We start from the raw sequence: 13,568 nt of genomic DNA, 5'->3' as shown, positions 1-13,568 counted from the left end.
AGGGCAACACCAGCCTATGCCTCCCCAACATGCCTTCCTAGTCCATTGCTAAAATGGGGGAAAGTACTCCGAGAAATTAGGGGTCAAGGTGTGGCAGCAGAAAGGGAATGAAGTTACGAGGGGCAGAGTCATAAAAAGCAGTCTGGTAGTCAACTAATACATTCTTTTAAAAAAATATATAAAATCACAAAGAATTTGCCAATAAGGACAAATGTGACACTAAATATGTTCTGACTCACTTAATTTGTCACAACAGGCTAGATTATGGGGTTAAGGCACACCCTGTAGGGATCATTATGTGCACAGCAATTTTCAGAGGATAATAATATTGGTAAGATAACTCTGCATGCAAAGAAAAGGTTTAGAAACGTATCAAGTTTTTTCCTAAGTTTTCATTATTCCAAGGTTGCAGTTGTATTACCCCAGACAATCCTAATTAGGGGTGGGCGAAGAATTCCACTCCACCGGCAGAGTTTCACCCATTGTGAACTCCGTATTGAGCGCGGAGTTCCATAAAACTCAGCGAAGTGACATGTAGCAGAGTTTTTTTCTTTTGCGCAGCTAACCAACATTAAGATTGCAAGCGAGAAAAATTGCGTAGTAGACCTCCTCCCGGCGAGATTTCTCAACTCGGGCGGATGCAGCAGGCTGCAACTGCTCCCATTGAGAAATCTGAAGCTCGTGTTGAGGAATCTGCTGCTTAAGTAGAATATCTACTCGAGCGGCAGAAGGAAGCAGTGCCCTCTGGCATGACGTATAGTGCTGTTTGCGCTGATTTTACAGCGTGGGACAATCTCCCTGTGCTAAAAATCAGTGCAAGCAGCGCAACTTTCCAAACTCTGCCGCTCATGGAACTCCGAGGAGCATGGCAGAGTTTTTTTTTAAACTTCATGGAGTTCAGCAAAACTCTGTGAACTCCGCCGCCGGGGCCTAGCACTGTGTTACATGTACACAAAAGCTTTCTCCGCCTCGCCACCCACGGGGACGACCTCCCAACCAACATTAAGCACTTTCACTTCCAGGTCCATTCCAACCCATGCATGCCTGCCCACCCATCAGCGATTCCATCATCGACTTCATCACACCGCACGCTCTCGCCTCCACAGACTACATCCTCCTCGGCAACCTCAACTTCCACCTGGACAACTCTAACAACAAAAACACCACATCTCAGCTGGAGAACCTCACCACTGTCAGACTCAAACAACGGGGTACCTCCCCAACCCGCTCAGCTGGACACACGCCTGACCCCATCTTCTCTGCCAGCGAAAACATCACCTTGAGCCACACGACCGAGCTCCCGTGGACCAACCGCTGCTGCGTCTCCTTCACCAAGCCCACCGTACACCACCACGCCCACCGATACCATTGCAGATATTGAAACAAGGTCACTGAAGAACAGCTCAGCTTGCCTCAGCAAACCCCCACACCCCATCGACATCCACGGGTGCCAACACCTCAGCACGCAGCCTCCACCACCGGATCACCAACTGCGCCTACACCACTGCTCCTATCCAAACCCACATAGATCATCTGCAGTGTGCCTCAAGCCTCCTCCCTGAGCCCCACTCTGTGCAACATCTACATGGCCCGCTTGCTGCCATCAACAGGAACCACAGACTCCACAACATCACCTATTGCGACAACACCCAGCTGATTCTCTCCCTCACCAACGAACCTACAGACTCCAAGACCAATTTCCATGACGAAATTAAGACTGTCGCCACCTGGATGAAGAACAGCTGCCTCAAGCTCAACTCGGAGAAGACCGGAGTCCTCATCATGGTCTCAACCCCCTCCACCTGGTACGACTCCTGGTGGCCCGCAACACTTGGAAACCCCCTCCACAAACCACGCACGAAACCCAGGCATCATCCTGGACTCCTCTTTCACCATGAACCGCCAGATCAACACCATCTCATCATCATCCTTCCACAGGCTATGCCTGCGCCTAAAGATCTTCAGGTGGATCCTCACTGAGTCCAGAAAGATGGTTACGAACACACTCATCAGCAGCAGAATTGATTGCGGCAATGCATTCTGCACCAGCATCACCCAGAAATGACTCAAGCAACTGCAGAACATCCAGAACACCTCCCCCAGACTCATACTCAACATACCCCGCCGCAGCCACATCATCGGCCACCTTAAAGGCTTCCACTGGCTCCCAGTCAACAAAATAATCACCTTCAAGCTCCTCACGCACACCTACAAAGCTCTACATGACACAGGACCTGTTTACCTTAACCACCGCCTCGCATTCCATGCACCCACCAGAGACTCCACTCTGACCAACTCACCCAGGCTACCATTCCACATATCCGCAAGACCACGGCCGGAGGAAGAGCCTTCTCCTACCTTACAGCAAAGACCTGGAACACCATGCCTCTCCACCTCAGGCAATCACCGTCACTGCCTCAATTCAGGAAGGACCTTAAGACCTGGCTCTTCAACTGATCCACAGCCCCTCTGGCCTTGAGACCCTTATGGGTGAGTAGTCGCGCTTTACAAGTAAACCTGATTGATTCATGTTAAATCCTGACTTTGTGTTTTTCTAGACTCTGCATTTAAAGCATACCAGTATGGTACGCACTTTCTTCTACAACTTCTACACCTTGTAATTCTCATTTTCTAATGTATCATCTCTTAAATACTAATTTATGCACCTGTATGATTCACTGTCTTTGTATAATATGTGTTTGAGATGCAAAGCGCTCTGACAATCTAAATTAGGACGAATAGCTGCTATAAAATAAATTAACTAAAGAAATGAATTAGTAAGTGCTATATAAATTGTTATTAGTCTAATTACTCATTCTGATAGTGCATAAATATCTCTTATAGGAGTTGAGAAAGTCAAGAACTTAATCCGTCTCATAGTTTCTTTTAAGCACTTGGGAAGTGATGACAAGCTGTGTATCTTTGTTTCCCTCCATTGCACTGACATCTAGGTGTTAGGCTCAAACATCGCTCTCAGCCAGGACGACACTCCAACAAAAGGAGGGCCGATGGCCTTTATGTGTGGTCTTTGTGTTGTGCCCAGCTGGAAGTGTAAATACAAATCACCTCAGATGCATTGCAGGTTGCTGCTCTAAAAACGGAAAGCAGACAACATGTGGGCACTGCAGAATGTGACCCAGTGTTGGCAATTACACTGGAGCAAATTCTGAATATTTGAGCGGGGCCAGCCCGGCAGGGCACGAGTCGGGGGTACACGCGGGTGGATGGCGTTCACCCACTTTTTTTTACATGGCGGACGCTGTCCACCCTGCCAAGAAGTTGGGCCCCACTGAAAAAGATGTTGAATTCGTCCCGGTGTAATTTTCAAAAACACCGGGACACTTTCAGCAGCGCGTGCACTTTGTTGTCTGCTCTCCATCTGCAACAATCAACAACGTGCAGGAGAAAAGGGGATGGGGCTCTCTTATTTCTGACTCCTGTTGGCCCCATAAAAAAGGCCGAATCTGAGGGGTCATCAGGCCTCCTTTTGTTTGAGTCTCCTGGCTGGCAGCAGTCAGGAGCCTCACACCTGATGCAAATGCAGCAGAGGGGAAACAAAGTTAGCACTTCACACATACTTATGAGAGGCAGCTTTTCAGGTTGTTCATGCTCTGTTTCTGAGATATGCATACACTGTAAGAACATCAGATGTGTTGATCTTTCCCAGTATTTGCACAAAATAAAAAGCATTTATATAGCTTTTACTACCCGTGAGAAGGTGCAGTAATAATTGAAATATCACTATTTTTCCTTTTAAAGCACTATGGCTAGAGGAAGCTTTACGCTGACAAAAGGCAACATTGTTTTATGTGTAACGTACAAAAGTGTGAATCTTCTGCCTAAATCAGGAGGGTTTGCAAGTATTCTCGAAATGTGCATAAATGTACTCATGATACACCTGCTAAACATATATGTGAGGGCTTAAGGTCTTGTCACTTCTTGTGATGCCACTTCCTGTGATGCCACTTCCTGTGATGCCACTTCCTGTGATGTCACTTCTTGTGATGTCACGTGCTGTGATGTCACGCGTCACAATGTCACGCGTCGTGATGTCACGTGCCGTGATGCCACTTGCATACCGATTAACAGGTTAGTCCCCCCACTTCTTTTTTTAGGACTTGTGCCCTGCAGTCGGATTCCGGTTCTTGCTAATAACAGGTGCCGCATCGGTTATCCGACAGGACCCCTCCCCCAGATAATGATAATATTTCATCCCCTTCTTTATATTTCATGTTGGCTCACTTTACCTTTCGGGTTACTTACTGTCTTACTGTTACTTACTGTCTGTTGATTAACCTTGGCCTCATTTAGGGTTGCTTCTGACCGGATTTATACCGGCATGACCAGTGTTTTAACATCCCTGCTGGTTCGAAAATTTGGGAAAAATGACCTAAAGACTGTATTTTTCCCTTGGTCGGGACATATGTTGAACAGTAAATCTATTAGGAAAACGCTTTAGAATTGGTTCTAGAGCTGCTGTAATGACCCCAGACTCATGCTACGAGTAACGAATGATGGGAAGGCCATGGTAAAAATGAATGGGGCCGATTTCATATAAAATGTTACTGAAGCATTCTGGAAGGGTCTTTGCAGAACCCTAAAACTTGAACAGATGGCTGGATTTTCCTCTGAGAAAGGTGGCAACCCTCCCCTCGTACGCTTCTTTGTGTACATTAGAGCCTCCTTCGGCCTCTCAGGTCTGTGTCATTGTGCCTCTCTTTTGGTGACTCTCTGACATCACCTCTCACCCCCGTGACGTCTTTGGCCTTTCATTGGTGTTTTCTTCCCCGCAGACGGACGAGCTGGCCCAGACGGACAGCAGCCAGCAGCAGCTCCAGTGTTCAGACAGCACAGAGAAGCAGCAGCCGAAGCGGCTACACGTCTCCAACATCCCTTTCCGCTTCCGGGACCCCGACCTGCGGCAGATGTTCGGGGTGAGTAATGGGCAATGTGTGGCTGGAGACTGGAAGGGGGAATGTAGAGCCCACAAAGAGACTTGAAAAATGGAGACTGTATATCGGCTGGGTAAGAGGAATGGGGCCTGGAAATGTACACAATTTGGGCAGGTATATATATATATATATCCCTGTGAAACAAGAAGGCTGGGCGGTTCTCCCTCTGGCTTTCTGAAAGACCCAGTACTTTGGATGGCTCTTGGCACCTACTCATCAACCACTAATTTGAGATGAAATGCGTGTCCTTCAGGCCTGCCAACTCACATGGCCCTGCCACTTGACACACAGTCACCCACAAAAGCTCAATTCACTGGTCACAGAATCATTTTCCAGCTAAGGCAGGGTTTTGAGTGGGATGAAAAAACTGGAGGGCCTCTCAAAGGGGCGTGACCGATGTAATTGAGGTTGTCATTTAAAAACACGTACGCTTAAAAAAAGCTGTGCTTAGCATAGTGTGCCGCAAGACTGGCATTTACCTACTTCTGTCACTGCATCCAGATATATAATACAACAAGCATCATTACACCAACAAGCCAGGGCTATTAGCTTTGCCAATGGTTGTTATTTGGATAAGATAAAAAGTAAGTATGGGCGAAGTTTGCAAATTTGCGGTACGCGAATTCGCGTGAAAGCGAATTCCCGGTCCGCGAATTTGCAAAGAATTTTTTTTTTTTTGCATGTTCGCAGGGCTTTTTGCGTGTTTGCGGGGCTTTTTGCGTGTTCGCTGGATTTTTTCAGCACGGTTACCGCAAGGTTACCCATGCGGTCGTACATGGGCTAGTTGCATGCTCGCATTGTGCAATTGCGTGTTCGCGTCCGTTTTTGCGTGCTCGCGGACAAAAAGTCTCGCGACCAAACAAAAAAATCCACAAGCTTGCGAATCGCAAATTTTTTTACAAATTCGCGCGATTCGCGGAACACGAATTTGTAAAAAATTTGCAAGCAGAACGGATTTTACGCCCGTGCTTAATAAAAAGCCATAACTATGACTTTGTTCTGTATATAGTATTGAAAGTGCTTCAGTTCTAAAATCACGAGCCTCTTCGAAGTTACATTAAAGGCAGTGAATGGTGGCACTGCTGCAGAGTTAAGATTTTTTTTTAACCCTGAAGGTCAGGGCGAAAGTGTAGAGCCCGATTGGGCCATGTTTCAGCACCTGCTTTTTAGGACTACTGTTGCTGAGCACCTACAGGACCCGGCCCACTTAAAAACCTGACTGCAGGGCTTTAGTCAAAACTTCTCCAAGACATGTGAGGTGGCTCCAGACAGTTCCTTCTTGCTTGGGAGGGGGGAGGACAGAGTCAGGTGGGAAAAGCAGCTGCTTAGGCAGAGCACACGGTCCAAAGCCCCAGTAGCCATGACACCGCCCCTTCCAAAGGCCACGACTATACAATCACACGGTAAAAATGAGTCTAATGTCGGCAGGTCTTCACCATACAGTAGTTTTAAAACCAATATTTCGCTTAATATATAGTTTGTCAGTTTATATTCTGATAAAAACAGCTCACTAATAACTGGCTTCACTTTATAATATACTTCACTGTCATAATGATAACATATATGCATTCCCTTTTGTGACTTTATCGTCTAAGTTCATCAAATAATGCATAATCTGCTTGATCCCATGTGTACCTTTGTGAAAACCAGGCAGCTCCTGTTCCTTCTACATGAGCACGCGATGGGCAGGCAGTCTACAAAGGCTACTAGTGGTGGGTGAGCTAATTCAACAGGGATGGCTGAGCCCGAGCCACGGGCAAGGCTTGGCTCTGAGCGCGTCTGCACGAGCCGAGCTCGGAAAATGTTTGCTACATGCATCACATATTTGAAGCTGCTTTTGTGTGATAATGATGAAAAAAGAGGGTAAAATTAATTAATACTCAACCAAGATCACACAGTTTGGTAAAACAGGGAAGTCTGGATTCATCACAGTTTGTTCAAATTGTTTACAATTTAGCCACTAGATGGGCAGAGTCACATTGAGAGATGCCTCAGCCTCACCTCGGTAGCCCACACCTTGATTTGTGAACTGAGAAGTGCAGGTGCCCAAACCTCTGCTTAGAAGCTGGCGCCGAGTGCAATATCGGCCACCCGCCCACCATGGCTGACTCTTTAATCCTCCACCAGACGTTCCATGCCCCTTTTTCACCCACCCACCTTCCTTCCTTCCTTCCTTCCTTCCTTCCTTCCTTTTTTGCCGTCTAGCTCTTCCTCCATCTTTCCAATCCGTGTGTATCTTCCTCTCTTGCAACTGGGAAATATCTGATGCGGAAATAATTGTGCCCGGCTCCAAAAATAGTTGCTGTGCCCCCCCACCAGCAACCACTGGTGAAAATTAAGCACTGCCCCCACCACTTTCCCCAGAGACAGGAGTGTGAACTCTGCTGCTCGTAAGTGGTGTCGGTCGTTGCAGAGACCTCCCTGTTGTGCCCTACGGTGGGGATGGGAGGAGGCGCTTCACTACCTGAGGCTGCCCTGGCTGGCTGATTGACATTTTGTAACGAGTGGCAATGTCCGGCTGACAGGCTGTGCTAGACCAGGGAGGGGCTGCTGCAACCGCTAGAGTTCAGAGAAGCAGCACCAGCTGGCCCCAACACTGACAAAAGTACAGGAAAACAAGCATTATGCAGTAGGTCTCCTATTTATGAGAGTTTGAGCTATTGGCATTGTAAATGACAATGCCTTTTATTCATGTGTTGTTTTTAAAACCAATAAATAAAAGGCATTGTCCTTTACAATGCCAATAGCTTAAATTCTTACAAATGCGAGACCTATTGCATTGCAAATGCCAGCGCCTTGCTATAAAAAAAAAATGCATTAGTAGAGAGCGTGTCCTGCCTCCCAACAGCAGACAGGACAAAGACTTTAAAGAAAATAGTGCTTGGAGGCTGTAATTAAAGCCTACCAAGTAACAGCACACGTAATAGGGGGTGTCGCCATGGGAGGTTACAAAGTGAGACAAGGCGGTATTAAGGAGGGACTACTAAGACTATCCACCAATGAACAGCCATAGTTTACAATGGACAATGACACAAGCCAATGAAAAATATGGGCGGAGAGTGGGCGGAGCTTCAACTCCCTGCCTGAATACAGCATGCCTCGCAGAGCAGCGCATGCGCTGCCCAGGCTCGACCTAAAAACAGCCTACATGTGCCCTCAGGCACTGCTCCTGGGCACCTTCCAGTTGCCTATCTTCTGAAATGGGTATCTGGCTCTCCTGCTTCACGAAGGCGTTGCCTTTCATTCGTGGTGCATGGCGTTACAGTGTGGGTGGCAGGTCGCTCCGACATGAGCACTTGACTTGTTTTGGGCTAGAGGGCCCAAAAGGACTTCGAGCTGAACCATACATGTGGCTTGAGCCGCCTGTCATTCGCACACCTCTATCTCTTGTATACATTTGGCACTGTGGTGATTAACCGTAAATGCCAAATTCATGTGCCCTGTGTCAATCCTATTGTTAATAATTCGGGGGGGGGCTGCCCTACGCTGAGGTGACTCCTTAGCACAGACAGGCAGCGGGATGACAAAGGCTCTGAAGAGGAGGCGAGCTCCCAGAGACACTGCAGTCTTTGAATGGAAGTTTAACAGGTGCAGCACCCCAGTGAAAGTGACACAACCATCACCTACCAGAACTAGCTCCAGCTGCCAGTTTCAGCTCTTTCTTGAGGAACTCTTATCCCCTCCCGTCACTCATCACTACAGTTCTCCCTCTCACTCACACACTGTGCTCGTGTTGCTTGAGCGCGCCAAAACCGTATAATTCCAAGACAACGTTTGCTGCTGTCTGGTACTGTCATGGCCTGTTTGTATTCACTCCCAAACAATGTATCGACCTCCTTTCTCTCTCTTCTCAGAACCGTTCCCCTTCTACACGAAATAAATACAAATTTGAACATTTTATTGTGCCCCTCCCTGGCACAATTATGATTCTTGGGGTAGGAAGAGGACTCGGAGAGGCAGACTCATTTTACATTCCGTAGGCAATTGCCGCCAGTTTAGCGATATTCACCACAACACAATACCTCACATGTTTAGCAGTTCAAGCTGTTGTGTGCTCAAGATATTGCATTACAGCAGAAATGCCTAATTTTTCTTGTGTGTGGGCTCTTATGACTCTCTTTTTATCAATCAACTAGGATTTATAGAGCACAGCTAATCAGTGGTGAGGGGATCCAGGTGCTAGGCTCTGTCTGCTGAGAGTGGGATCAGTCAAAAGGCCTGGTCTGAGTCCCTTTCTGAATTCCTGGTGAGAGGATGAGGTTTGGAGGGGAAGGGGAAGGTCGTTCCAGGACTTGGAAACGATGTAGGAGAAGGAGTGTCATCCACTGTTGCTTCGACCGATGCGGGGATTGTGAGCGAAGGAGGCAGAGCGCAGGTGTTTGGAGGGTTGGTGAAAGTTAATACGGTGGTTGATGTATGCTGGTCTTTAGTCATGTAGGGCTTTGTAGGTGTGTATCAGCATCTTGAATTGCCATCTCTTCTGGATGCGGAGCCAGTGGAGCTTCTTGAAGTGGGGGGTGATGTGGGTCCATTTAGGGAGGTCTAGCAGCTGCATTCTGTATCATCTGGAGTCTCTTTACGAGATAGGTGGTGATTCCAACATAGAATGCATTGCCATAGTCCAGCCAGATGGTGAGGAGGGCTTGAGTGACGGTTTTCCTGGTGTTGACAGGGAGTCATCTGAATATTTTTTTGAAGCATGCAGAGAGTGAAGAAGCAGGGGGACGAGACTATGTTGTTCTGACTTTTAATTCTGAGTTTGCTGTCCAGGATGATGCCAAGATTGCAAGCGTGGTTAGTCGGAGTGGGTCCCAGTTTGGAGGGGCACCAGGAGTCGTTCCACGGGAGCTGCTCAGCACTAAGCAGCTGGCCTTCATCCAGTCTGCTACAATCGTCATGCACTTGTGGTAGTTGGTCCTAGTGGTGAAGGAGTCTTCTGAAAGCGACAGGATGAGCTGTGTGTCGTCTGAGTAGGTTATGATTTTGAGGCCATGGGTTCTAACGATATTTGCCAAGGGCTTCATATAGGTGTTGAACAGGGTGAGGCTGAGGCATGAGCCTTGAGGGATGTCGCAGATGATGCTTTTGAGTTCTGAGGTAAATGGTTTTAGACAGATTCTCTGAGTTCTTCCTGTGAGGAAGAAGGTGATCTATTTTAGGGCGTCTCCCTGGATCTCGATGTGATTACGTTTCTTGATAAGGGTGTGGCAGGAAACTGCATCGAATGCTGCTGAGAGGTCAAGGAGGATCAGGGCCACTGCTTCTCGCTGGTCGAGTAGGGATCTGACGTTATCAGTGGCAGCGATCACAATAGCTGACAACAGTTTTAAGAACACAAGTCAAATACATTAATCCATTGACTGCGGCACAAATTCCGCTGCGGTGCGGGTGAAATAATGGGTGGGCATGGTTTATCTGCACACGCCCATCGTGACACACCGAAAGGGTTAAAAAGGAGTCAACAATACAAACAAAGCAAAGCTACCAGGTGGGGCAGTAGAGGGTGGTAAGGGGACAACAAGTGGCAGAGTCTGGGAGTTCTGCTGAGCGAAGAAGCGAGAGGGGAGCGGATCATGGGTAGCAGACATTCTTGACATGGAAGCAGAGGCCAGCTGAATCCACTTTTTGGTGTCTGTCCTCTCACTGGGGTTATTTCTAGAAGAGTATGAATATTAGCAACAGTCCCAAGATGCAGTTCGCACTGGCAGGTAGATGATACTTGGTAGGATATACAGACACAGATCAGATGTTCTTCCGTGGTGTGACATATGTCCAGGAGGCCTGCTAGCTTCTGCCAACATTGACACTCACTCTCAGGATCTTTGTTGTATAATTGATTGGCACGCGTCACCTCACGCGCGCAGTGGCATGTCCTGGCCTCCGAGCGTTCTAGCATGCTTCGTTGCCTGGCCAACGTTGCTGTGTGCGTGCACCTAACAACTGAGGTGCACAAAGTTGCAGGGTTTTCTTTGCAATGGTTGGGAAGGTTTGTGGAAAACTTTACATTTCACATAGTTTTGAATTTATTTTTTCCTTTGGGACTTGCATATAAAAATCTAGTCTTTTTCGATAATGTGTCACACATACCCATGTTTACATCTAAAACATTGGTTCTGTAGAAGGTGTGCGCCACATACAACGGCTACTCTGCAGTGTCCCTATGAACAGAAATGCTTCTCAGAGTGTAAAAGTTCACAGAAAGGGCTGCATATATGTATTTCGTCCTTGGCATTATGACTCAAACATGCAAGTAGCATTTCTTCCACTGGTCGTGTTTGCTTGTCTGAAATGTTTTAGTAATAACATTTTCTTGCTGTGAGGCTTGCTTTGTAACTTGGCAGAATACCAATAAGAGATTTAAAATAAAAAAAAGAGTCATTTTTGGGGCGGTGTTCATGCAATAGGTGAAATCACCACTTAGGATTTATAGCAGAAGTGAAAGGGATGTTTCGAAGGTGGCGGGATCAGGACACCAGTGGCCTGGTGATATGCAGTCACTACTAGTTATTCATTGGGTTAGAGAATTTTAGCGTGCTTTTGACGTGCGTGATTTGTTTCCAATTTAAGATGTGTACGTCACAAGGCTACATTATGATGAAACTTCTTGAGAAAGAGACATATGTAGGTCTCTAATCACGTAGAGAAAGACCGTCATAATGTTCTTTTTTTGAAAAATTTTCATGATGATCGAGGAACCTATTGTATGATTTATTGAACAGGCAACGCGTTTAATTATGTAGAAATGAGGATTCATTTCCACAGAGGAGTGTTGTCTTCTTTTTGGACAAGTTGTTCCAGATTGTTTATAGGGACAAACAGGCATCACCCTTATTAGAAGGGATTTTGACTCTATCACTTTAAGACAGCTACGCTGCTCTCATGTCTCGGGTCCCATTGCAATTTTAGTTAGGACAGCTCCATTTTCCACAAAGGCGGAGCAAAGGTAAACTGAACACTTGTTTTTCTTGTATTCTGAATCAGTTTTCGAACTTGCAGCAATGTGTGTGGCTGTCTTTTGTGTTACACAACACTGCAGTGCTTAATTTGTAATAGAATGAGTGCCGGTGCCCAAAGCTCCTCTAAGAAGCCTTCGGCTGGTACAATTAAATGTTAGCGTGCCTAATACAAATATAAGAACCTATATATATCCTCCTGGTTGACAAGCAGCACTCTACAAATCCACATCACATTACATAGTCTTAGAACCACCTCATGCCTCTTTAACCCACTAACAGACATTCTCTGTCCCATTATGTCACTCTTGTCGGATCCTGCTTTCTCCCTTTGTGATAGTTTTCTGTCTTGCTCTTACTTCTTCTTTCCGTTTTCGGTGTTTTTCCTTCTCTTGCGCTCGTTAAATGTCTAATGCAGAAGAAAAAATGAGTGCCTGAGTCCCCCACCGGGAACCACCGGCTCAAGCCAAGCACTGTTTCTAGAGCGGATAGGATTGTTTTTGCTTGCATCCATCTGTCTGGCCAGCGCCTGTTGGCAGGTGTGTATTCAGCAGTCGCGAGAAACCACTAAAGAGGACAATACTGTTGGTATAATGTGTCTGCCTGATTCTCACACCATGGAGGAGTGCAACGTTTGCCTATAAATGTTTTTCTGGAGGCCAAGGGGCATGGGAGTGATGTAGCTTGTGGGGAATCTTGTTCTGCAAGGGAAGTGCAGCTCTCCTGCTGTTGGGAGCACTGCTCCATCTCAGAGGAGCATCCAAGCCAAGCAAGAAGGCAGGGGAGCATAGTCCTGCCTTAGGCCTTGCTGGGACCCACTCCATCCTCTCCATGGGTCCCTCAGATTACAGGTAACATTGCTGTGTGCCCACTCCTGGCTGCGGGCTTTAATGCGGAGTCTTGCTGGTGGCCTTATTGCTCTTAAGACAGTTTTCCCTACTAGGATACGGCTCACTGTTGAGGGCGTCAACATTAGGTCATACTTTACCATTAGGAAGCACCCCACCAGTGCACGGGCTATAAGAAGGGCACTGACGCCACCAGAGGAGCCAAATGCCACACACAGCTCTGTGGCATAGTTCTCACTGTTCGTAGGGCTACCAGCCAATCGGACAAGTCAGTGCCATCTAGAATTAGGTGCTCAGTGCTACTAAAATGGGGAACAATTCGAGGAAAGTCATTGTTTTCACTAAACCTGAATCAAACCAGTGTTGTGACCAAGGCTGGGCACACCACTTGGAGCCTAATATGGCACCAAAGACCCCCCTCCAGCTGCATCTGTGAATAGACCAAAGTCTTGACTAGACTGGACTGGACCGCGCCATGACATGGAATCCTTAAAGTTCTCTAAGAATGACAACCAGGCCATCATGATGTGTTTCAAATCTGCTTAAACAAGCGGTCTTGGATGCTTCTTCCTAAGCTCAGACACAGGTGTCCCACCAATGCATTTAGCTGCTGTTAATTGACCTAAGATGCATCGAAACAGGATCTCAGTGACGCTGGTAAGGTACTCATCATTTCTTGCAGCAACCTGCACTCCCCCTTTAATAAGTTGATGTCAGACCCTAGAAAAATTTGTTGTGACAGGACCGTCTGTCTCCTCTTCTGCCAATGGTACACCAAATCTACCCATAAGCCTGATTAAAGACGACGGTGAGAA

The 13,568-nt window shown here is 47.0% G+C and overlaps 1 protein-coding gene across 5 annotated transcripts in view; it reads left to right on the top strand.

Annotated features, from left to right (window-relative positions):
* Positions 1 to 13,568, top strand: part of RBFOX3 (RNA binding fox-1 homolog 3) — a 732,886-nt gene that overhangs the window by 618,941 nt on the left and 100,377 nt on the right. For all 5 annotated transcript variants that reach the window (XM_078653988.1, XM_078653986.1, XM_078653987.1 and 2 more), the window contains one exon: positions 4,794 to 4,934. In XM_078653988.1, coding sequence (XP_078510114.1) covers positions 4,794 to 4,934 — 141 coding nt within the window. The remainder of the gene's footprint in view (positions 1 to 4,793; positions 4,935 to 13,568) is intronic.

This window comes from Lissotriton helveticus, chromosome 7 (assembly GCF_964261635.1).
Source record: "Lissotriton helveticus chromosome 7, aLisHel1.1, whole genome shotgun sequence".
In the NCBI taxonomy this organism is placed as follows: Eukaryota; Metazoa; Chordata; class Amphibia; order Caudata; family Salamandridae; genus Lissotriton; species Lissotriton helveticus.
Note: the sequence above shows the minus strand (reverse complement) of the source record. Positions and strands in the feature narration are given on the sequence as shown.